Source organism: Athene noctua, chromosome 14 (assembly GCF_965140245.1).
Source record: "Athene noctua chromosome 14, bAthNoc1.hap1.1, whole genome shotgun sequence".
Lineage (NCBI taxonomy): Eukaryota > Metazoa > Chordata > Aves > Strigiformes > Strigidae > Athene > Athene noctua.
Genome location: NC_134050.1, coordinates 4,241,881 through 4,269,123, shown reverse-complemented (window position 1 = coordinate 4,269,123; position 27,243 = coordinate 4,241,881). Strand labels below are relative to the sequence as shown.

At 34.2% G+C, this 27,243-nt stretch overlaps 1 protein-coding gene across 2 annotated transcripts in view; it reads left to right on the top strand.

Annotated features, from left to right (window-relative positions):
• The window catches only part of ELP4 (elongator acetyltransferase complex subunit 4), a 142,596-nt gene that overhangs the window by 4,559 nt on the left and 110,794 nt on the right, over window positions 1-27,243 (top strand). Inside the window, exons 2-5 of one of the 2 annotated variants that reach the window (XM_074918119.1) lie at window positions 347-382; window positions 8,549-8,670; window positions 21,274-21,405; window positions 26,471-26,607. In XM_074918119.1, coding sequence (XP_074774220.1) covers window positions 347-382; window positions 8,549-8,670; window positions 21,274-21,405; window positions 26,471-26,607 — 427 coding nt within the window. Of the gene's footprint in view, window positions 1-346; window positions 383-8,548; window positions 8,671-21,273; window positions 21,420-26,470; window positions 26,608-27,243 lie in introns of both variants that reach the window. The other variant, XM_074918118.1, reaches the window with a different exon arrangement.

Here is a 27,243-nt window from a genome sequence, read left to right as displayed (position 1 = left end):
TGAGTCACTGAAGTAAAAATTCACTGGCTCAGACCATACATCATTATAGTAGTACTTGAGCGTAGTTGCGTAGAGCTCTGCAGGATCTTTTTACCACAATGATGATAGTACAGTATATTGTGAAAGTAATTGTAATGTGTAATATATAATTACAAGTAATGTATAATTATTTCATAATAGAGAATTGTAGGAAGTATTGCAAAGGTAATTAAAATGTTGTTCACTTTTATATTTTTAAATTCCCCGTTATCACCTTTCTTTGACTTATAAACTAAAGAAAACTTAATTGTTCTCTAACGTAGTATTAAAATGTAGCCTTACTTCATTCTTTTTGTTTTGTTTCCAGGTGGAGGCATAGCTGTTGGAACCCTTCTTCTTATTGGTTAGTATAGAAAATATAGATGCTTAAAGTTGTATTCTGACGTGTTTTCTTCATTTTAATGTATTTATCAAATAACCTGTCTTTTCATTGTTTTTTAAACTCAACTTTACTAAAGTATAGCTCTCTCGCTTTGGCTAGCCTTCAGAGTGAACTATTGTCTACTTTAAGAATTACTGGAGATGGATCAAAACCTTATTTTTAGACAGGTTTGAGCCCTCAAGAATACCGCAGATTTCTGTTTGAAAGCAGGGCATTTAGCAAATTTCAGGACTTTAAGGAAGATCTTCAAATTTTCTAAGCTACTTGATTTCTTGTAAGATTTAGACTGTTTATCATCACAATGTTGGTATTCTTTTTAATTTGGCTTTCTGAGGAAGATGTTAAATACAGAATCTTTTAATCTTTTGGTTGCCAGAATCAACTGCTTTCAATGAAGATCTTACTTTTCTCACTCAGTTTGAGAAGAGCTGCTATCCTGCTATGGACAAAGGAAGAAGAAAAAAATTTTAGAACCTATCATATGTTACACAGATAGAGATAATGAAACTAAATGAGTCTTGTTTTGTCTTCCCATTACAGTATTCACTGTCCCTTCCAGTAGATGAACTGGGTGACATCAAGCGAACCTACTGGCTGGAAAATTATCATTAAAGAAAGTAAAATTGTTCTTCAGACAATATGCAATTAAGTGGTGGAATACATCATAGGGTGTTGTGGATGTAAAAAAAAATTCTCAGTCTCAGTGGAAAACTAGGCAGCTTGATGGAAAAGAAAGCTGTTTGCATTACTTAGGGTAGTGGATACCAAGTCTGGCTAAGGAAGTCCTTGAGCTACAAATGGTGGGAGGCTGAGCAAGTGCTTGGGTGAAGCATCACATTTGCTTGTTCGGTTCTTATTACTTCTTCCTAAGTATCTGCTTTTGGCTACTGTTGAGCATAGGGTTAGCTATCCACTTGACCTGACCTTAACGGCACCAGATGAAGCAAGTACAAAGGCAGTGAGCTTTGTGTTCTAATGAAAGAGATGACAAGACTCAATGATTTGAAAATGATGGGATTTTTACCTGATTTTTTTTTTTTCCCCTTCCTCTGAGTGCATAGCTGGCAATACCCAGTGGTGGGTTTTAGTTTACTTATCCCCTGTGTTGGTTGTTTATTTGTGGTCTGATATTAAATTTAGCTTCACAGGAACACAAAGGAGAACCTCTCTTTTAGATTTGAAAGCTAATTTTTTTCACAAATAAGACTTAGCGTATATTATTTTGAAACATATAATTACATACAAAAAGTCTTAAAGTAAGAACTGTACTTATTCATGATTCATTAGTCTAAAAAATTTTAGACTAATTTTTAAAGTTGGTGCAGGTAGAATTGTAACTGCATTGTTAGAATATCTTGTCAGTATACAAAAAAAAAACTGTCATGAGATTAGTCTAGGCAAGCTTAATATTATACAGGATTGAAGCTGTCAGTGATAAACCTCCTAGGAAGATCTTTCTGTGTTCTACTCCAAGTGTTATAAAAAGGTTAAATTCTTCCCCCTTCCTTCGACATTCTCTAAGGCAAGAATAAATTGCATTACTTTTAGCTTAGCTCCCTTTGCAAATTAAATGCTCATCTTCATTATTTGACACATTATCTTGGTTAATTTCACCAAATAATAGTAGATTCAGGGTATTAAAATATTTATTTTAACTGTTGTGTTCTGAAAATGTAGTAATGGCACAGGTTACTTGGTAAGACTGCGAAACAATGTTTGAAATATAAGTGCACAATTTTTAAAAACTTAATTCATAATAAAGAACATCATGATTTTCAGTTGAGCTTTATAATATTTTTTTGATAGTGTTTTATTTATATGAGAACTAGAGAGTTGAGGCACATGGTAGTCTCATGCAAGATCCTAGCTACAAGAGGAACTTGAAATTTCCTGGGTTTTGGTCGTATAGCAAGACAGGTTTGGATTTTAACTAGTCTTTAGTTTCAAAAGATCTTACTGTACTGGCTTTATAAGAAGTGGTAAAACAAGCATTCTGAAACTGCGTGAAGTGAAATTTGAACACTATCAAAACAGTTTGCTCATCATGAATGTGAGACTACTTGTTTGTTGTTTCATCTTAAACTGCTCCAGAAGACTAGCTTTCTGGAAGAATCTCCCCTTTCAAAACAAACAAGTAGTGTAGCTGTTGATTAAGCACACTCCTTTCCCTTCCTCCCCTCTCTGATGTACTTCAACCTGTTGTATATCTGTTTTGCCAGCCTCAGGAAGAGTTTCCAGGAGGATGTTATTTTGTTTTTTAAATATAAGCCTTGTTTATATAACACGTTCTGCGTAGTGAGTTACAGCACACTCAAACAGGTCTGTCCTGGGTACCCTATAAGAACCTATTCTTACATGCCTTTAAGATGCTCCAGTTTTGACAAGGTCATTGACGGCTAAATGTTTTAAAGATTATCAGTAGGAGGGTTTCTGTTGGTAGCTGAGGTCAATTATTAAAAGTTAAAGTTGGCTGGTTAAAAGCAGGTCTATACTTGTACATTCTAAGCCTTGAAGCAGTTTCAGCTACTTTAATTAGCTACTATTATTTCTGTTAGACATGCAATTTAACCTGACTGGTAAGAGCTCTTTTCACATGTCAATATAATTGAATTTATCACCTTTTTAAAGTTGAAAAAAGATAATCTCCAGAGAGGTACAAAACAGTGATTTGCTAAATATAATTCTACAAAATACAAGTTACCAGAATTCACCTTCCTGAAGTATGGCCAAATGCCAAATATTGTAACTTATATGTTTGACAACTCCATTTTGGCATGTGCTAATTAAATGCAAGTGACACAAAGTATATCCCCTCAAGCTTAGTAAATGTGGACATTAGTAAAGTATCTTTTAAATGGAATTTCAGATTATTAAAATAATCACATCTTATAACCTGCAGCAATTCAGAGAGATGTTTCATAGCTACAGAAAGACACACCTTAGGTCACAGTACCACACTGTAGAACTATCTGGTGAAAAAATGATCAATACTGATAGGCTATGACAGGCTTTTGGCAGCTTTAGGGCAACCTGTCTAGACTTTGTACAGAGAAAAAAGTTGTCTGTACATTACGTTGTTGCAGTCTTCTTTTTTCCTCTTATAGCTCTCATCATTTTAAGCAATTATACTACAAATTATCGCTGGATTTTTTTCAAAGACCTTCGTGCTGTTTAATATACTGATATTTAAAAGTCAGGTATTGTAAATATGATCTATACATATTTGTTACCTAAGTAGTAGCTACAGACAGTCCATGCACAAAGATGTTGAGAATGTCTGTTATGTGTTCAGTAGCGTGTACAATGTAGGGGTAAAAAGAGTCATAAATAGGAATTGATCTTTATCTTTAGTTTTCAACATGGTTATACATTGGAATTCATTGCACTGATACTGACAATACTGCTTTTTCTTCATGACAATTTTAACCATGAGAGCATGGTGTTGTGGAAAGAGACCAATGGCTAATGATCACAATAAACTATTTTATTTATGTCCTTATCTGTAGGATCAGAAGAGGTTTTGTCCTGGAGACAATATGCATAACTTCTAGGTAAATAATCTCTTTTCCTTGTATAGTTTTACGCTTCACTAGTTACTCACCTGCTACTTAGCTGTAGAACAGTCTTTGTTCAAAAAGAATCAGTGAAAGCTGTGGACTGTTGTGTGACTTGCAGTGACTGGACCCAGAAAAGAGTCTGCAGCTGCAAGACTCTTATTTGTTTATGTGCCTTATAAGCTAGAAGTAAAGTTCACAATGAAGGCTGCTGATGGGACAGCTCTTTAGTATGGAGGCTAAGAATAAAGATTTAGGCCAGACTTAAGTCTTTAGTATTTGGCTGACTAAAATGCAATTAAGTGTTAGTTCCTACACATACAGAATAGAGGTAGTTCTTTGGAATGTGGGTGCAATTTGGAAAAATAAAGATAACAGTTGAGAATTTATCCTCGCCATCAAAATAGTCCAAGTGTTATCAGAAAACAAGTATATTTCAAAGTATTTCACTCAATTTATCTATGAAACTGATCAGTGAGCTACTGAAGTACCTGTGCTAAATGATTTGTTTGTTTATTTACAAGAAGAAAGCTGTACTCCTATGGTTTTGAATAGCAACGTAACTATTGAAGCCTGGGTACAATGGATGCTATCAGAAAAGCCCCATATGGGTGCACTTTAGATCCTTTGAATACCACAAAAGTTTAGTGACCTAGAAATGAATCAATAAAAAGCCATCCTCTATCTGACAAATTGAAGAACTGAGGGATTCTTACAGATGCATTGGCTTTAACAATTCAAGATACACTGTTTGTAAAGGCTTTCTGAGACACTTCTAATCCTTAGAGTACTGTAGCAGACTTTGAGATATTTTATATTTAGATCACTCTCCAATAGTTCATTTCCTATTTTTACTGTAAGTTTACTTTTATGAAAATCAGTGTAAGAAGACTAAAGGAAAGGCTAATGCTAAAATGATGTGTCCCTACACAAAGTAAATGTTTTTAATTTACTAAATTGAAAATTCCTTATTTTGCAAAATATGTTTTGGAAGGGTATAGCAGTGTAAGAATCTCTCTAGTCCTGTTACATTACAAATAAGTTTATCATGCAAGAAAATGAATTATCACCTTGGATAGGTCAGTAAAAGGGTTTATATCCCTGTTCCCTCTTGCTTCACTTCTATAGTTTAACATTCCAGCATTTTAAATAAAATTTGAGTTAAAATTATTCTTAAGTACTACAGCCTTATATCCTCTTAGTTTAGTTAAATAATCATCAACAGACAGGATGATTTCTTATATTTATCCGTGGTCTGTGGAGTTTCCATGTTATGTTTGGCATGAAACTGAGCGTGTTGTTTATTTTCTAAGGAATAATATAAAAAAATGATGATCCAGAAAGATTCTCTGTATAGCTACATGCACATACACAAACCACAAAATACTTGGACTAAATGAGATACCGGCTTATACTCCACTAAATGTCAGTTAAGTCATATGTCCATATGCAGTACAACTCAGTGTTTCTGTACCTCAAATGATGGAGAAGGTAAACTTTAACCTGTAGATAAAAATTAAGAAATCAAGATTTTTGATTCACCAAGGATGACATAAACGTTACAGCTGAGGATCCTTCCAGAGCACCCAGCTAGTGTTCTTTTTCCCCTTTTTATTCAGATGGAGAGAGGTCTAACAAAATTGTCTCCCTCCACTGACCTCTGCTGCAGTGATGTGATTGTATGGGAGGCTTGGTGGCTTCTTTCAGGTAGCTCAGAGAATTGAGAAAAAATTAATAAGTAGATATCATGCTGTCACTTTGATTTCTAGAGGGCTTTGGTTCTTAAATTGAGAACTTCATAGATGGAGATTAGAACATGGAAGTCAATATACTGTGAATAATATATTACCAATTATATTGCAGTAAGCAACCAAAGCATAACTCAGTAGACAGCACTAACACAGACGGGACAGGAGCTGTATGTGTTCCCCGACTCCAGTTATAAGGGAGAATTACTCTGCATATGGGTTTTACTTTCCTCTTGTTGAAGCAGTTTAAGATCTAAGCAGGCTCCAAATACTCTATTTACCAAATAGGACTGTAATACTTCTTCAGAACTTTAGATAGTGTCAGTTCTGCTTTTTGCTTCTGCAGCTGTAGTGCTTCAGTTTTGGCTGAATTGAGTCTTGTCTCCATCCTAGTCTCATACATGGATCTATATCCTCAGTCACAGCACAATGTATGGAGCTGAGTTACTAGGAAAACAGTTCTTCAGTAGCACTATTAGTGGCTTTTTAAGCATGCAAGAGTAAACTATATCAAATATTTCATTGAGAGCTCCAAAATTTAAGGAAACTGCAGTTTGTAATTCTGGAAATCAGTCTTGCTGAAATTGTAATAAGGAACCCAGCGCTGTCAACAGTAAGCTTTGGTCAGTCCTGTGCTTTGCACAATACTGATCTGGCCATATTTTTCACTAGACTGTTATTTTTCAGAAAGATAAAAGTGTTATTTGAAGTACATTAGAAGGCTCATATGGCCTAGTAGGCAGGTTAACAGTATCAAAGGTTAATTATATTAATATGATCTGAGTTGTTAAACCCCCAGACTCTACAATAAACTGGATATATCAACGGCCAGTACTAGTAGCAATAGTGTTGTAATTATTGTATTCCCTTTGGCTTATGTGAATATCCAGTTTTATGTAATTTCCTCTCGTAGCCATGGTGTTATGAAGCATTCTTCTCTATCTTGAAATGTTGCTTTAGAGTCACTTCTAGTTCATTTCTTGGGTTTAATGAAAGGGAAACTTTTAAGTAAATATTTCTCATTAACAGCAAAGTAGGTAATCTTGATGCTATACCTTTAGGGTTTATTCTGAAGAAGAAAGAAATGAAACAAATTTTCCAAATTTTAAGTGTATACATTTTATCTTAAAAAAAAAAAATAATACCAAATACTAAATTTAAAAGTGAAATAAAAAAGCAGGAAATAAATTCTGTTTTGGCCAATATCCCATGAAGGATAAGCAGTATGTCTGGGAGAACTTTCACCTCCAGTGATTTTGAAAACCTGTGGTTTGAATTTCTTTCTCTTGTTAATGTAAGTACTGAAAGTGTCAGCACTTGTGCATGATATTAGGAGTGTTGCAATACAACAGGATTTTGCTGTGATTTGTTTCTTAAGTTTCCCCATTGCTATCAATGTTCTTTCTCCTTTATGGATATACATCTCCTTTCTTTCTTTCCTCCCACTCTACTTCATTGGGCTGTTTTTTTACTCTTAAGCTCCAAAGCACACTATTCTGGTACATATCAAAGTTATATTCTTTTTGTTTTCCTCCTTTATTATTTTTTACAAGTTAGATATGAATGACAACTTTCTTATTTTCAGCCTTTTTGGTTGTGGGTTTTCTTTTAATATTTTCATAAGTGATTTATAATAGGGAGGAAATTGTTTCCAAGTCACTCAAAGAATGAATTAAGAGTCTTGCTGGTTCTGTATAAAGAAAATCTATCTCTGTGTACTTTTGTGCCACAACATCCCTGTGTATTATCTTCCAGCAGCCAGATTAACAGATGAAAAAGTGAAACTGTACGTTGCATTTAATTTTCTCCCAAACAAAATATTTCAGATATCTTTCTAAATAAATGTCAGAAATATGTTGTTTCAAAGGCCATGATCAAAATTTTACCGGACAATTAATTGGGTAGTTAGATTGTTAGGATTTTTTTTTTCTAGCATTAACATTGCTATTGTTTATATTTACTAAAAATAAAGAAAATCAGAGATGGTTCAAATTTTAATGATTATTTACTCATTCGCTTCCCCCATAGTCTAGAGTTATCATAAGTTTTAATTGTATGAAGCTCACTATGAATTTTTAATCCTAGTAATTTCTGATACTTAACTTCCAACAAAGAAGTTGAATATTAACCTTTTTGAAGTCAGTGGGAGTTTGTATTTTTATTTCAGTATTCACAGTGTCTGTTAACAAGTATTGTCTCACTTCCTATACTGTGAGTTCATGTGTCTTTTGAATGTGTTCATGATTTTGCTGTGGTTAGCTTTCAGAAATGGTGCCAAACATTATCTGGTTTTTTCAATATATCCATTTGTTTTGTCTATTTTTCTAGTTCTCACCGCGTTGAAATGCAGATGTAAAATGTCTATAAGAAATATCTTTATATAGCTTTAGCATGCCAAATATGATTAAATTTTGAAAGGCGTCAATTAATACATATTTTAAGCAAGTTGATTAATATTTTAATAATTAAGAATATAAATATTAACACAGTTCTCCTAAATTAACAAAACCCCTTCCCACTAAATTGATTTCATTAATGTTCATCAATACTTATGGGAAACCTTGTTAGGAAGATAGCACTATTTCTGTATCCCATCCATATCTTAGTTCTCAGTCATTCTATTTTTTTGCCCTGAAAAATTAGGAATACAATATTATCAAGCATTATTTTTAAAACTCTGGAATCTTATTTTACCTGTTATCTCCATAGTACATTATATATTCTAGGCGGTAGACCGGAAGAGGGCTTTTATAGTGTTGTGAAAATCCAGGTGGGTGATTTATCTAACAAAAAAGAAAAAATTCCAACCATTCTTGTTTTCACAGAGGAAGATAAATACGCTCTTTACTCCAATTTGTTGTTCAAGTATTTTCTCGCAGAGGGAGTTGTCTGTGGACATGAATTGTTTGTTGCTTCTGCTAAAGAGCATCCTGACAACATCTTAAAGGTAAAGACGACTCATAGCTTTGGATGAGTAAAGCTGAAATGTCTTAATGAATTTAAATACATTTGAAAGTGCATATATTGTGTAGTAAGAAATAAATCTTGGTGATTCATAAGAATGTGTTGGGAAGTCCAGGAGTATTTACACTGGCCAGATTTGGGAATTAAATTTAGCTCACTAGCCTCCATCTATGGATAGTGGAGTAAGATCCTCCCAAGGCCAAATCAGGTGAGGAGCCTGCTTATTCTTTATTTTAATTATGGATGAAAACCAGACAAACTACCTGGCTTAGTTGAATGGTTTGAGGAAACCCACCTTCCTTTATGTGTATGTTTTGTTTTGTCTTTTTTCTACTAAGAAACATGGTCAGTTTTGGATCAGGTCATATAGAAAGGTTTCTTTCAGACTTCAGTGAGCTCCTAATCAAACACTGATAATTTCCATTATAAGGAAATTATATAAGGGAAAAAGCTTGATCAGCACTGCAAGAAAATGCTGAAGTGTGAGGATAATCTTACAAAATTTCATTAAATATTTTATGTTTTTTTAAGGCTGCTTTTTTCTCATTTCAAAAGCAACGTATAATTTACTGATTACTTCTGCATTAGGTGAAGTCTGGCTATTTCCTTAAGAGTCTTCAGAGACTATTTCTGGACAAAAGTATTACTTTTCCTTTTTCCTACCTAGTGATGGTAGATTCTATGCCTTATCTATTCAATATTACCTTCAGCATTCAAGAAAAAGTATGTTCTTAATGAAATTAGATGATTGTGGTTATGAAGAATTTAGTAATTTTTTTAATTATCTTGAACCCAAGAGGGTTCATTTAGGGCTGAAATTTTTCTAATTTGTTATGCTTCAAAATACAGCCTAAACAAATAGGTTAGAATTTGATTATTATAAGAACATGCTGTATTTTTAAATAACTGATAATCAAGTAATTGACTCTCTGACTGTAGAATACAGAATCATTGTGGTTGTTTTTCTCATCAAAATTCAATTATTAAAATGAAGATTTTTATTACATTTCATTAAAATTTCTTAAAATGGAGTAGTTAACAGACTTTATTCTTCTATCATTCACTTTTGAATCAATTTTTCATAGCATGTCATAATTTTCCTAGCTCCTGTTCTTTATGCTTTTGCAAGTTAATCAATAGATGTTGTTAAATACATCTGTCCTTCTTGTACCAGTTTGAGTTTGTGGTCAGTTAGCTTGATGTGACGTACTGAGCTCAGTTTTCTGGTTTGACATAGAGTTTTCCTTCTTACCAGACACTAGGTAATAATCCTACATTCATCCATTGTAACTCCACTATGGAGTTACATCCATTGTAACTCCATAGTGGTGTTACTATAAGAGAACATCCTCTCCTGTCATAAAAATTAGCTGTTTGGAATTTGGATGTCTCTATGAAGTCAAGATTCTAATATAACAGATCTGATTGTTGAATAACATTGCATTTTATTTAATGAGATTAGTAATTAATTTATTTTCAGTATCTGATTGGACTGCATTCTTTACTGGAAAGGTAACATACATATGGTACATTTCAACCTGAATTACATATTTTATGCATGGTTTTTATTTTATAAAATTCAAGTATGTATTCAATATATTCTGTAGCTAGTATTCTAATTAACTGGTGTTTTACATAGAGGCAGCTCATTAACTGCCTTATGTCCATATTGTGTGGTCAGTCAATTTATACATTCAGTTCTCTGCTGAGATGCCATAATTGCCCTATTCTAATTTTATGATGTGATTGGAAGTTTCTTGAACCTATAACCAAGACAAATATTGCTGGTAGTAGGAAGGGGAAAAGACATTCTTAGAGACCATAATTATCTTGAAATTGTGTATAACTAAAAGACAAGCAGAGGATAAAAAGCCCTGATCAGCTGCCTAAGATATATTATATTACCACCCACCAATTTATCCATCATCCTTTGAAAACATATTCATGCCTTTTGTAGTCAAAGCTCCTTCAGGAAATTGGCATTAAGACGTAATGCTGAAAAATTATACACCTCTGGTAAAACCTACAGAACTATATACATGCTGTTTTTCAGGAAGTATTTTAAACATTTGAGAGCATTTCTGTTCAATCTGTGTTCTTCAGCAAAAGGCAACTTTTTATTATAAGGGCATAAATACTAGGAATAGTATATAACATGAGAAATAGTATGGTATATTTCTGTAATCGATCATAAAATAAAAATGATTGCATTGGTAAATAGAAAATTAATTCAATAATAAAATGACTAAAGGAAACGTTGTATCTTAACATTCCATTTTTTCAGTTCCGTACCTTACAATTTTAGACTACAAATTATGAAAGGCTGTTATGTGCTCAAGCGTAAAACCAAAGAAAACTAATAAAGTAAATAGGGCTTTTTCTTGTATCTATTTCCTTAACTTCACTGTGTTTAGTGCTTTTCTTTCTTTTTTATAATTCAGCACTCTAAAGTTAATGCCAGCTCCTATGTAGTTGCATATAGTGTATGTATTTGAGAATGGAACATGCATATTTGAGTATACAGTTATATTTATTACAGAGGAAATCTTAACTTAAACACTGTTATGCTTTTTGCAAGAAACAGCAAGCAAGGAGGTTGAATATTTCCTTGAACATGACTGTAGCTAAAATTAGGACAGGTTTTGCATCCACTCCAAGTTAGTTTGGGTACCAAACTGACTTCTGGAAGCCATAAAAATACAGTAACTATGTAACAGCTTAGTTCTTTATGCCTATTCTCCTTGTTAGTGTCAAGGTATGGTTCCAGTTTAAAAAAAAAATATTAATAATCCGTGTCTGTGGTGGCCGCATTTCTATTTTTCTCACTTTTACTACTGCAGATTTGTCACTAAAATTCTAGAACTGCCTAAACTGCCTATATAAAAATTTCTTTGTCCTTTTTCCTAATTATTTTATCTAGACCTTGGAGAGGAACTAATTTAATGAGAACAAGTTTTAATGAGAAAAAATTGGGTTATATTTGCCAGTTAGGAACTCAACTTGACCATAAAGAGTGCTCTGTGTTAAGTTGATTTTACTGTGGAACCTGTGCAAAGTTTGTCTCAAGAGGAAGACTGCTGGTCATTGTATGTGTGAGGAAATGGAAACTAGCATCCCCTGAAGCCCACTAATTTCCCTGTGGGACCTTGGCCAATGTTACCTCAATGACCATTCCACTGGGAACCTGGAAGCCTGAGGTGGAAGAGTGGGAGGTACAGAACTTCCTTCTAGAGCTGCATCTGTTCATCTCCTGAAGAAGAGTTGACCATTTTGTGCTATTACTGCATTTCTGTGGAATTTCTGTTTTCAAGCTGGAATTTTATTACAGGATACTTCTAGACTCTCTTGAAATTGTCTTTTGGAGGTTCTTACAAGAAGAGAGAGTAAAGAGCACATCCTTCAAGGAATAAACATGTACTTTGACATCATCTGTGAGCCTGCTGCTTATGGTGCGGATGCTTTTCCTACTTCTGCTATAGATGATCGCCTTCTTAGAAAGAAATGCATTCCCCAACATTCCACCCCCAGTCAAGTCCTCTGAGGCTTGCCGTACTAAGGCATGAAGCAGTTATACATCTGATGTCATCGTACTTCCAAGTTTGAAAATGAACAATGTGCAAACAGTTTGCTCTCTGGAGAACCAGACAGAAGATTCTCTTGAGTGGTAAAGCCCTTAATGTGCCCGTTTATAAGGTACACAGCATCACTGTGTTTGCTGGACGTATCCTGAAGTCAATCAGGAGAAACCATGCTACTGGTGTAGAGTATCACTGTGAAAGAGAAAAATGCAGTGTCACTTGGCCACAAAGCTGGGAGGTGCATATAGAGAAGCATAATGGTTTATTAAAAAAAACAATAGGGACAAGATCAAAAAGGCCTCCAGGAACAAGTTTTTTAAAAAATCTTACCAAGCAGAAGAGATCTCTAAAATAGAAGTAAAAGTATATTTTAAGTCTGGCATTTTGCTTAAGTATGTCATTTGGAGAAGACTGAAAAAATTCCACCTCCAACAAGTTGGTTATACTGAGCAGACCTGAAGAACAGGAAGTGCACACTTACACTTTTCCCACTAAACAGATGAATGCAGAAAGAATCTAGAAAAATGTACTTTTGTTATTTCCAGGGTTATTTAAAAATCAACAACCCACTGAGCTTCAGTGTATTCCCGTGTATGCAAACAGCCTCTTGAAAGAAACCATAGCTGTCTACATGGACTTTTTTATTCCAGCAAAGTACATTCAAACATGATGCTTACATTTTTCCCACATAAATATGACTCTCAAACATTGTTTCGTCAAAATGAAGAATGCAAACCTGGAAGAAATGATCAGGCTGGTAAGCAGAGCTTTCCGAGCTTCCATTTTCAAAGTTCTAACTCCTTCCCCTCTTCTCTATGTGATGTTGTGAAAGAAGCTCTGTATGAATGCAAGAGGTATTTTTTCTGTCATCGGACATTTTTAGATGCTACATAAAGAAATTTAAAGCATAACACCTTGAAAGGTAAAAATATATATGCAAGCAGGGCTACATTCCTATTATTCCTTTTTTCACGATTGTATTTTCAAAATACATGAGCTTGTTACAGTGATTCAGCTGCTATGTGCTGTTAAATGTTATCACAGAAGTCCAATTACAGTTACAGCACTAGTGAACTTTCCTACCACCTCTTATCTCTGAAGTAAAGATAGCCTTGAGGCACAGACTATGGTTGAAGCTAACCCTGGCAACTGTCTGAGTTTGAAAGTTCTTTCGAAAAATCTAATTTCTTTATTATATAGCTCTTGCTTATCTGCTTACTTTTCTTGCTTGCATGTTGGATAAACGGAATATCTATTTTACATTGCTCTGTATTAAAATGCTAATATTTTATTGTAATATATAATTTTCTGCACTACAAAACTGTGTTATAAATGTGACAGCAAAGTTGTATGGGTGTGAAAGAGGATGCTGGAAAAAAAAATAATCACTTCTGTTTAAAAAGAATGAAGTCCTTTAAGCAGTACCCACGCTGGGAACTCTCTAAAGTGTAAAGCTTAGTCTTTGTCAAAAGTTCAGACCAATCTAATAAAAAGATTTCCCAGAACCAGAGGAAATGTTTGGCTTAAATTTCAGGTCTCCTATCTACCATTCCTTGACTCTATTAGGATATTTTCGTTCATGATCTTAGTTATGCAATTGTTTTTAAACACAGATCTTAGCCTGTTAAATGTATCATAAAAGTAGTAGCTTAAAAAAATCAAATGTTTAGGCTTCAGTGTTCACAAATAACCATTTTACAAATTTGGTTCGTAACTTTGAAGAGCTGATTTGCTCAATTAGTGAACTGTTGCTTACAGTACTCATCTCTAAAAGTGTGCATGAATAAATCTGTTTAAGCTAGTGCATTACACACTGCAGCAGAATTTGCAGAATTTTGGACAAGGGCACTCTCATTTTTACTTAGTCTCACATTACTTTTTTAGTATATTGTTCTCTTTTTTGTTATATTTATCTTTTATCTTTTAGTTATATTTATCTTTTACTTCCTTAAGCATTCATGATCTGATTCAGAAAAGGATTAAATTTTAAAAATCATCTAATCTTCTCATATGCATTCCTGGGTTTCAATGTTGTAAATGGGGCTGCAGTGCAAGGAAGTTATAGCAAAGGATTCTATGACTTGACTGTAGGGTTTACTTCTGTCTATGTGAAGTTGATAATATATTCTCATGGGTTAAAAAAAAAATACCCCTTAGGGTACTTTCAATTAACCTTTTTTATTTCATAAAACAGAGGAATATTACTTCCCTTTTGCCTTCACAGAATTCTCATTTATCCAGGGTTGACATCCATTTGGTCCTTTTGAATGTCAAATAAAAATTTCTGTAGAACAGCCTTACCTGGAGATGGAAATAAATTGTTGTACAAGGGCCACTGAAAGGAGAAAAATTCTGTATCCAGTCATTTGTGTTCTTTAACAATAGACCTTGTCTTCACAAGTGTTTACAATCAAAATAGAATCCTCCCCCCTTTTGGGAGTAGGGCCCTTTAAACTGACATTTATATAATACCTTATTGAAAAGAAAATATTTACCCTTCCTGACTTACCATCTGGTGTCCTTTAAATACTAAAAATTAACATAATGAAAAAGAGCCTTAAATTCATGTGAGTTCAAACTATTTAAATATCGTTGTGGTTAGAGATCAACAGTGACTCGTACTCCCTTTAATATTTTCTTATTTCACATTTCTTTAATCATACCTGTGATGATACTGCATTGCAAAACAGTTGCGTAAAACCATGTGAACAACATATTTATTGATACATAAATAGATAATGTTTAAAATTCTTAAAGTACTATTAATGATACAGTTATTGAAACCCATAAGGATCAAAGGATTTTATATAAGAGGGATTTCACATACAGCTTGGATTATGTTGCTAAATAATGGCACAGTAGTACTTCTTTAGCATTGTAAAATAGCTTAGAGAGGAGTATGATGCCTATAGTTGGTGTAATGCATTGGTAATTAAGAGGGTGTGAGGTTAAGCTTCATTAACTGCTGTGGGATTGTATCTTGGATTTTATTATCCCCTAGAGAACATAAGAAGTGAGAGAGGTCAAACTGTTAGAATCTGATTTTGCTTCGTGCATCTGCCAAAACAAGGCAGCAAAGTAATGTGGCAGCAAACACAGACCTGGATTGCCAGCAGATATGGGTTGCACAACATTTTATTCCAAAGATAAAAGATTTATTAATGACATAAATTATTTCATGCTTGCAATAAAACCTTCATAAACTTGCTTTGTAGGAAACAAAAGTATTTTAATTGCGTTGTCACGTAGTATTAGCACTTTAGAAAACCATTTTTTTCCCCAACATTTTTTTATTTCGAAACATAACGACAAGCTTCCTTCTCTCTTTATTCCTTCCTACTACATCTCACTCTAGACACAGACGAATGCCCCAACCAAACTGTGCTTAATAACTTTAGCACTTGTCTGCCTTTTTGTCTGCATAGCAAAGACTTGTATTTTAGTTGACCCCAAGAAATGCTGTATATTTTCATTTTTTTAACTAATGCACTGCTACATGCTTTGTTTTTTTATATACCTTATGAGAGATTTGTCTTTTAGCCTGGGAGAATGTAACAGTTCTCAGGAGTTGACACACTGATGCCACAAAATTGTCAGTCCCAAAGCTTTTCAAAGCTATATGATGTGGGAGCTGAGATATTTTTAAGCATAAACAGGTTAAATAGAGATATTACAGACCGGTAAATGAACTCTCCTTTTCTTTGTCTCTTGTTTGAATAACACATTTATTTCCAAATTCTGGGTGAAATTTTGGACATTTTAAACATTTTAGTAATCTTTTCTGGAATTTTGATTTTGAATCCAAGAATATAAGTTTAATCCTAAACAGGCTCACAATCCCAAATCCTTTTTAAAATTCTGATAGTTTCAGCAGAATTTAAGTGCTTTTTATATATGATAGAGGAGTAGAGTTCTCAAATCTAAATAATGATTTAATAAGACTGCTGGAAACTAGTGCCTTTGTTTCTCAATTTGTGATTAGTCTGGGAGAAGGAGAGGTGTGCTAAAGTCCTGATCTTGATATTTTAAGGAAAAGCCCAGTCTTAGCCATCTTTAAATGTCACTTATAGAATCCGTGCCCTCCACTGCTCTCCGTATGTGTTCTGCTGTATAGTTTTCAGTTCGGTTTTTGTATAGCTGTGCCAGAAGCCTGGCTAGTTTGAATGCTGGTCATAGCTCTTTTATTTTTCCTTCTATTTTTAAGAACAATCTTGGGAACTGATAAATGCTTTGTAGTTCTTGGACAGTAATGAAACCTTTCACGACACTGAAGAGTTGTGAAGTGTATATCCAACGAGTCAGCCTGTGTCTTTGGGAATTTACCTATGTTATGACAACTGGAGACTTTTTCTCACTTAGGTGCTCGGTATCACTCAGGCATGGTCAGATTTGGAAAGAGCTATTTCTTGAAACAAAGAACAGCATTTAATTTGCAGTGTCAGAAGAGGGGAAAGCCTTTTATTCCAGTTCTAGTTATTATGAAGAGAAAAAGAGGATATGAAGATGAAATGTTTGAATCAATCCAATTTCAATATTTTCAATATGGCCCAAAAAGGAGGTTTATCTCTGTTCTGTGTCTGTAATTCTCCCCAGTCCCAAGCCTACTAACCAATTTTAAGCTTTCACCCTTTCCAAATGTGCTTATACAAAGATCTAGTTCAAAGATTTTTGAAGATTATGAACTGGAATGAACCAGTACATCCTAAGGAAAAACAACATTAGCAGTCACCTATGTATTCTGTTTAGTGTTTTAGCAGGCTATCGAAGGCATCTATGTTGGCTTCTAGTCAATGTAGACATACCCTCAAGCACCAACAGTATGTTCTGCCTCTCTTTTGTACAGTTTAGTGTAAATGGGAGGGAAACAAGGGTAGACAGAAACTGGGATAGCGGTGATAAGGTTAGGATGCAAATCTGGAGGTAAGCAGTCTTGATTAGCTCTGTTTATTAGTCTGTTATCTAAAATGTGTTCAAATTACAGATATACTCAGATCATGAATAGAATTGGAATTTTTTTTTTCTATTTGTGCTGAACTACAACATCTTGAAATGTATTTAACCAAGTTAACATTCTATGTGGAGCTCAAGCAATTGGTCTTCAAAATATCAGTCGGCTCCAAAGGCTGATTACCTTTTCCAGATTGCAGCTGCATTATGTTTGAAGCCTACTAAGAGTCCATAAAGTTCACAACCACCACATGGAAGAATATGATTCAGGATATGCTTGCTTTAGAGCAAAGGGTTTGTTGGGATGGAAAATTATATGCCTGTGAGACCTGGTAGCCTCAGAAACGTCTTGTCTCAGTGCATCATGTGAGCATGTTTCTTGCATAGGAACAAAAACATGGTACATGTAAGAAGCATTTTTAAGCTAAGCATGGTAGTTATTAGATAAATGCATTTTGGAAAAACAGCTGAGGAAATAAGAGTTACTCTTGGTATGAGAGAATTCTTCACGTGCTTCTGGTTCCTTCTGTGGGGCAGCAAGGGACAAGACTGGGTAAAACAGATCTAAGCTCATGCATGTGCTAACTGCCATGGAACCGAGTCACAGATTTTCTCATCTTGCTTTGTGTGAATTTAGCCATGTTTAAACAATCATTTTATAATGTTAGAAGTTTTTCATTATGTGAGAATAAAGTCTCATTATTATGTCCGAAGTTAAAAGTAAACTATATTGGCAAAAAAAGGCTATTTCAGATGGATACTTAGATAGGTTTTCATCTCTAGCAGTCAAAATCTTTATCAGCTTCAGGTGAACCCGTTTTTCCTTGATCTCTTAATCTGCTTCATTCTTAGCAACAGTTAAGGTATACCACAGTGCCTAATTGTGTTGCACTGATACTGTGTCTTGTCTCTGATTGCTTTGGGCTGAGCTTCTCAGATGTCAACAGCTGGTATTTGTAATGTCTCCCTTCCATATAGTGCCACGTAGGTGGTTTTGCTCTGTGTTTCTCTGCAAGGCAGGAACTTTGTTCAGTTTTACATGAGGGTATTGACGTAGCTTGTGCTTTATTAGTAACACATGGAGAACCTCTCACCCCTTATTGTCTTGACCTCTGTTTTATTTTAGCATAAAATACAGTCTCTGTATAAAACATACATTAGGTGTGATTATATAAAAGCAAATGTATATAGCTAAATGTCCCTATCTCAGATTTGTCTGCCAATTATTACATAATAACAAGAAATCAGTAGTACAGGTGACAGGCATTCACAGTAATTCTAGAGAAGAAAAATACTAAATACCTATAACAAAATATTGGTGCTGTTTTTCTCTTTACTTACAGTAAAGGTGAATGGTAAAATATGCCATTTCCTGGAATTCAGCTTTGCAGAGGATGTGATAGCTGCTCAGCGATACTACTGCAGGATAAGGTACCAGCTTGGTCCATCAGTGGTGGGTCCTAAAACACAGGCAAGCTCAGGGAGTTTGATGCAATGCTCAGGCAGGATTTCATGATCTCTTCCAAACTGTGGCTGGCACTTTTCAGAAAAATAAAGAGGTTACCCACCACTATAAGAAGTGCGTGGGAGCCAGTTGATCTTGGTGAGTGAAAGGAAAAAAGATATCTAGAAATGTTGTTCCGGCCTACAGAATTATTCCTTTACAGATAGCACTTTTTAAATGAAGGTTGCTTTATTTTTTTTTTTTAATTAGTATAATTGAGCACTATTTTGAGATGATCGTGTATCAGCAGGTCTTCACTGAAAAAGATGCTTATACCTTAGCCAGCTTAAATCTATGAATAACTGTACTAGGAAATTAAATCTGCATAATAGTTTAGTAATTTGTTTTCAAAATAATACCTTAATTGGAAAATAAAATCAATTAATTCTTAATTGTGGATGTCTGAGATAAAATTAGAAATTCAAAATAACATCTTATTTTTTAGAAAAGTCTTTTCTACAATACTCTTAGAAGTAAATGCAAATAATTTGTATGTGCATATATGTAAAGTACATTGGTGTGCTTTTTAGGTCACATTTGTATTTATACTTTTTCAGAACCTTTCATACAGTGTTCTGTTTACGTTTCCTCCTGTCAGACATCTTTGCCTTTGGTTTGGAAGTTTGCCTGCTTCCTTTCTGGGTAGATATAAGGAAACTTTAACAAAAGTAAATCTATTTTTTTTTACAGAAACATCTGTTGCAAATCTATAAATTTAATGAAAGCTGTAAATGCTAGCTTAAAATTGTAATTTTGGGGTAGCTTTCCTACCCATAAAGCTTAATTTTTACAACCACAGTAATACAAGTTTGTTGTATACAAGTGCATCTTTTAAACAAGCTGTAAGAAATCAGAATTTAACTCTGTACGTAACCATTCTCATGAAGAGCCTTTACCAGGCCTTTGCAGTTCATTTGCAAAGAGAAAGCGAATGAAACAAAATTATTTCCTTGATGGTGTGGCTTGCATCTTCTGCTTAGCTGCTGAAACACATAGGTACAGTTGTTCTGTTTCTGCAGCTTTTTTGAAGTAACTACATAAAAGTTTACATAGCTTCCAGTACCTTTTATTTGGGAGGATGTACTGACCAACCACTGAAAAGAGCAACAGAAACAACTGTCCTGAAATTAGAAACATTTGTTCTCAGTTTTGTAGATACATTGTAGATATAAAATATAGTTGTAGATATTATGTTAATTTAAAGAAACAAAAATAGCACGTGTTGTCAATGAGATTACTTATTGAACTATATACTGGTTTTCTCTCCTGTACTCCTTAATACTGAATTAGTACAATACTAAATCCAAAATGGATTTGTTTAGACTTTCGTTGTCTTCTTTTTGTCTGTTTGTACCACGTCTGCCTACCTAAAACCATGAATATCATTTAGATGTTTATGGTCAGTATCAGCTCTGCTGATGTTCAGTGTTTCATGTGTATCCCATACTTCAATTAAGATTCTTACAAAGTTCTCAAATTTGTTTTTTTTATGTCTTCACACACACTTGTGACAGAGATACTGGCTAGCTCTATTTTTAACTCTGGAGACCACATCTCAGTTCTTCTGAAGTCTTTGCTTAATGAAAGCATAGTTTCCAAATAAGTCTTGATCTATTTTAAGTAGATAAAGAGTTCCTGTGCGCTCCAGTTTACACAGGTGATAAAGTTGAGTCAGGAAACTTGGTTGCACTTCATTCCTCTAGTAGGTGTAGAAGCCCCATGCCTAAATTCTGAATGCTGTGCTTGATATCCACCCAGCTGTTTACTTTTTCAACAATGCAACAAAGGCAGAAAGCAGAAAGTTTGTAATAAAATATTTTTCCTAGTCTACATCTACGTCAAAGCTGCAGTTCTGTCTTCGTGGAACAATTAAATCCACCAGTGTGTAATGCGGCTTAAAAAAAAAAAAAAGCGCTAGAAATGTTTACATTACAAACTTGTAAAAATTCCAGGATTAAATAATTGCCCTTCCTTTTAATCCATTGTTTGTTCGCAAGGTATCTGTCCTTAGTAGATATCATGCCTAATGGTTAGCAGAAGAGAAAATTCAAACCGTCCTGTTACAGTTGTTTTCAGCCTGTGTAGGCTATTGTGATCTGTTGAATACTTTGAAAGATATACAGAAGATAAAAACAAAATGTGATCTTACTGTAAAGTAGGCTTAAATTCACTACGCAGAGAATTTACCTGTTCACAGATAGAGAATAGTTTGGGAGATCAACCTTTAAAGAAAGATTTTTTAAGAAAGAACATGGATGCTGCTCAAGATGTGTTATTTGTGTAGAGTATACAATGGGCTATTGCCATTCTGCTTTCTCTTACAATTGTATAATTCATTTTTCCCATAATAATTACATGTTTTTTTTCATGCTCAGTATTAGTAGGAACCAGTCTTTCAGAACAGTTATTTTAATCAAGTTTTGTTACAGATTTTACAACTGTCCATTATATTAAGATAGCTCTATTAGCTAACTTGGGGGGGGCACACTGGGGAGTAAAAATCTTAATTGCCATTTCTACTGTAGATAGCTGACATGTTTTCACTCTCCACCTGTAGGAACTTCCAGCCCCTTTGCTTGATGATACCTACAGAAAAGAACTGGGAGAAGAAGCAACAGCTGTTAAGTCTGAAGATTCTCAGGATTCTATGAAAATAGCCTGGCGCTACCAAAATTTACCAAAAATGGAGGTAATTGGTATTTCATGCTTATTTGCTCTTGCAGTCAAAATGAATTTGCAGAGCAAATGCTTTTCAGTAGAATCTAGACAACAGAACTGCTAATGGACAGTGTTACAGGATGGTCTCCTGAGGGTAAATTATCATACACCACTATATTTTTTGATTACTAGAGATACAGAGAGAAGGGGAAATTCAGAGTTTGCAGGAACTGTAAAACTTAATACAGACAATAATAATTTAAAAATTAAAAACCATTAAAGTTCCATGAGATTTTTCAGTGAGTATTATTGAGACAGCTTTTTATGAAAGCTTGGATAATTTGGTCACTTACAAACTTTGCCCAAATTTAGTTGTACACAAATGACTTAAGTAGGTTTAATCAACAGTACTTACTGATCTCTGTAGTGAAAGCACTGTGTAGTAGCAAGCTGTTGACCTGCTTATCCATGTGCATAACAACTAAAGTAAGCACTTGAGATTATATCAGCTTCACTGTCACTAGAAACTAATCACTGTGCAGGGAGAATATAAGAAACAAGCTCAGTGGTCAGTCTTTCAGAGTTTACAGTTGTTAGTGTTGTGTTTTGTTAATAATGTATCTCCCGTGGCTGGTAACTTGCTTAATGAATCCAGTGGCACAATCACCTTTAATAAAACTACAGCATTTTTGACTATTGAGAACAAAAAACTTGTTTTGTCTATACATTTTAGCCTACATTTGTAAATTCTGGTTTAGATGTAGTCATAACTGCCTAGTAAGTTCAGTCGTATTCTTAAAAAACATAATTGGAATGTGACAAAATGATCTTACAAGGCTTGGCATGTTTGGTTTTCTGTGAAATTGCACAGACATGGCTATATAGTTGTGTCAGAAAAGACTTATATATGGTGACATGCCAAATCAAACAGCCTCCAGGGTAATCATATAATCTCATCAATTTTATTATTGTGGAGCTTGCTGTGCCACTCTGAACCATCCCCAAAATAATTTGTCTGTTTTAAAAACTAGCCAGATTCCTTGTACATTGATATGGAAACAATTGCATGTTGGTAATAAATAGCGTTCTGATGTTCTAACAAAATAGAAACACATATAAATAATCCAGTTGGATGTGCACTCATCTTCTATAACTTCATAGAAGTAATCACTTCTTCCACTAATATAGTATTTCTCTACCATACATAATGTACTTGTCCTTGATTATTGAAATCTGATTATGCAAGATAGAACAGAATGGTCAGTCTTCTGTGGGGTGTTTCCTTGTTATCATGGTCTCTTTGTGAACTGGATGCTGATCATTCTCAATAGTTGAGGTACAATATTTTGAATGTATTTGTTAAGTTATTAAAAATCAAAACTTGCAAATAAAAGTCTTAAGCTATCCATAGCTAAAATTCCTCATGATATTTTAATTAGTGAAAAATAGTTTTGAAATTGATATTTTTCAGTATTTTACAATGCAGTTATAAAATTTTGGTGCTGTGTTAAATTAGATTGTTCAGTATACTCCACTGAGAAAAAATCTGATATAGCCTTGCAGCACCCTGGATGTTTAATACACTTAGTACTATCATTTAATTAACAACTTTGATTGTGCTTTATTCTTTAAATTTTCTTTTGGCAGAAAAAAATAATGTTGAATGAAATTTCAAGTCATATTTTCCACACTGATTGAACTAATACACTAGTACATTTTCGAAATAGTTTCAAGTATGAAGGAGAGAAAATAGCTTTGCTTTTAACTAAAACTCTAAACATGTTAGCAGAAAACTTTTCCATCCAATATCTGGCTTTACATGACGTAAGAATGCTGAGTAAAAGCTGTCTTTGTGGTATTTTCGATGCTTAATTTAGTGTTTATTTCTAAGTAATAAAAGAGATTTTTACTGGTAGTTCAGATATTCCCTTCCCATTTATTTGACCTCATACAGACTAGTTAGGTAACTCTTTTTTGTTCTTATCCATGGTATTTATATTAGTACTCTTCATAACTACCACAGGTTCTTTTTATATATTGCATATAACTTGTACATCAGAAAAAGAAGGTTTAAAAGAAATTTCTCAAACAGGTTGTGTTGTGCTTGATGTGCCTTTGCCAGTTTGTTACTTACATCTGTATCAGAAGTTAATTTCATTTAAACTTTTGAGTATATGGATAGCCTATTTTGCAATGCAAGAGAGTTTGGGTTTTTTTCTTTTTCCTTTTTTTTTTTTTTTTTTGAATGAACTGCTTATGTTCTTGGGGCAATATATAAACTGTCACAGCATGAAATCAATTTTCTGCCTTGATTCATCCTAAATCTGAGATTTCTAGCACATTAGTATTGCAATTAGAAACATTAACAGCAGACGGTAGCATAAAAGCACGCTCTGCTCACTGACAATTTAGTGTATTTCTCCTTGTGCAAAATAGGAATCCGGGAAAGAACAGGCTTGAGCCTCCAATCCACTAATAAATTTATCAGATCAAACTTAAGAGGAATGGAAAGTCTCTGCTTCGCACTCTCCATGGTCATTCTGCTAAGGCAGATTATTCATGCTTACTTGATTCAGGTAGGCTTTTTGCAAGCTTCCCCGCTAAGCCTGGGAATGCAGTACATTGAGGCCTATTCATAGGCTTCTGACATAGACCGAGCTTTTATTGCATGGTGTTTTATTATAGCCAAATCCTAGTCTCCACCCAGTTTGTAGGCACTGTGCTTATTCTTTTGAATCAAGAGAGGTTATCACCTACCTTAATCCATGCAGCAGGGTGGATTAAGGACACCAATGTGCCTCAGGATTCTCAAAGAGGATCCTGGAAACTTCTTGTTTCTTCTTTTTTGCTGTCTTTACTAAACTCTATTGGGCCTCAGTAAGGATTTGCATCTGAAATGGGCAACCTGGAGCTTTTCTCAATGAAGACATCAGATCAAAGTTCAGTTAGTCAAGGCCTTTCTAAAACATTAAGGGAGCTTGGAAGTACACAATAAAAAGATGAGCTCTGGCAGAGATTGCAGTAAAAACATTCTGATCTGTAATCCGGATAAAGAATAGATTATAGGCCAAAGAACAGCCCCTGTTTAAATTGCTTTCAAAATCCTTGTTTTAAATAAAGTTACATTTTGCATTAAAAATATTTAATTTTGATAGATTGTTGTGTTTTGTTGGACTTCCTTCTTTAAAAATCAGGTGCTAATAAATAAATTGGAACACTGACTTAGAGAATGTGTTTTTTCCACCTTTTTTGAGTAAAACTGATCTGTCTCTTATGTCTAGATATACATGAGCAATCTTGTGGGTTTTTTAATTAAAAAGTAATTATTTGCTTTAATGAAAAGGTTTAGGTTAGTTAGGTTATTCTGTTGGTTTTGTAGGAAAGATATTGTTACTATTTATATTATCTGATAACATAAATTAATGGAATAATTTCTAAGTATTTAAAGAAAATTATTCTAATTAATCTTAACAGTTTAATATATTTTTGGTAAACTCAAACATGAAATAAAATTGTGGAAATACATAGCATGATTGATTTCAGAAAGCTAACTATAAATACATGGCCGTGTCTGGCACGTTTATATTCTTTCTTTTTACTGTTATAGTACTTATTTTATCAGCAATACCAAGGTTTATGAAAACCACAAGATTTCTGTAATAATTGGACTTACAACTAAATAATTTGTTGCTCAACACACTAGAAATTATTGGGATCACATTATTATAATAATTCAGTATACCTATCATCATTTCTGTGTGTAGCAAGAATAGCAGATGTTGAAATCGGAGCAGGAGTTGTTCTGAAGAATTTTCACTGCATGCACACACAACCCTGCTCAACTTTCAGATAGCGGATAAAATGTATATATTGGCCTACTTAAAAGAAAAATCCTTTTATAGAATGTTCTAACTTTTTCTAGAATCTACAGAGAAAGTTTTGAAATGATTTGGGGTATTTCTGGTCACTGTTCCAAAGTAATTCCATGGTTTAAGTACAAAGTAGATTTCATTTTACCTATCAATCCAAACTTCTCTTCAGAACAATCTATAAAAGGTATTCTGTTCTGCAGTGTGAATATGTCTTTAATATCTCTTAATTTCAGCTCTTAACTTTTCTGTCTCACCTGTTCTCTTTCACAACCATCGAGATATTTTATTTCAATATATTATCATTTATTGTATGGTGGCTCTTGGCTCCTAGGGAGGATTCGGCTTAGCTGTAAGTCTTGGAATTGGGAGACAGAAAAATTACTTTAAAATATTTTTGCACATTCCTGCACTGTACAATACACATTCAGGTGTAGTCCAGGCTTAGGGTAGCTGTCCTCAAAATAAACTAATAGGTAGTCTTTCTTTTGACCTGCAGAGCTGCTGTTAAAAATTTAGGATCCAGCACCTTTCTGGTCCAGGCATCTTACCAGTTAGAAATAATTGTGGGTTTGACTGATACTTGTATTAGAAAACTATTTGGTTATACTAAATGACCTTTCTTTTTCCTCGAAAGAGTTAGAACAGTTGATGAGAGATAATCTGATTTGGGACCACAGTGATGTTTGTGCCATAACCTAAAGATCAATTTTAAAATTGCTTTGATAATCTGTTACCCCTTTACAGTATGTACATTAAAAAATACTATATAGTGGTTTACATTTGTGCTAAGTGTTTTCCTTCCCTAGGAGAAAGTAACTTGCCTGTGAGGTTTACTCTGCTTGATTGTCCTTCCCAGGATAGCTTTTTTTTTTAATGGGAAGGGCAGAAAAGATGAAGAAGATGTATTGTTACATGAAGAGCCAAAACTGTTCAATTCCTGCAGCAAAGAACTACTATATACTTGAATACTGCATATTAAAACAATCTAGGGTTTTTTTTAACATTATATATGAGATTCAAATGATGTTGCAGGTTGCATGGTGAACTCCATTAATGTGGAACAAAAATATGCATTTATTTCCTCTGTTTATTTACTAGCAAAACATATTAAAAATGTGTCATTTCTGCTGTGACATATATTACATTTGGAATGTTTATGATGTTTTTTCTTTTGACAGATAATAATTTAATAGGTTATTGTAATCAGTACTGTTGTTTCCACAGGCCAGCCCAACATCTACAAAGTTTGGCCATTATTATGATGTTTCTAAAACAATGCCTCCAGAACTGTTTCAGTCCGTAAAATGGCACAGTTTTTACCTTCCTGAAGAATTGTCTTTACAGCCTAAAATGAAAACATGGTAAGTTCTAAAAACATGCTTCTGTTGTGTGTTCAAATTCTCTCTGCATATTAGTAGTAAAGGATATTTTTGCATCTACACTTGCTTGAAAAATCTCGTAGCCATGCATGGCTCACAAGCAGTTCAGCTGTGGGTCTCATGTCAGTGCTGCATGCCATGACTGGCAGCAAAGCTGCTGTGGCACACAGACAGCTCAGTACTCTGACTCCTCAGCCGTGGGAGCAAGCAAGTTGGCAGGGACAATTAAGGCAGACATTACTAGGACAGCCTAGGATGCAGCTGCATGTTCAGTCCAGCCCTACTGACAGCTGAATGTGAGGACTGGGGAAAACTATCTGTCTGTGAACTACTCCCTGAGCACCATGCCCATCAGCTTTCAGAAATGTGTGTGTCAGGTAGCTATCAGTTTTAGGAAGATATCCATACAGTTTTTAGGGCTAAAAAGACAGACCATCCTTGACCTACATAGCTTAGAATGCTACATCAGATTAGTTTATTGTGTGACTTTTACTTCTCATATCCTACAGCTTCACCTAAGGAGAATACAAAGTACTGTAAATAGAATTACAATCACTAATTATGTCTTGCACAACACCCCTAATTCCAGAGAAAATCGTAAACTCCTCTCTGTAATGA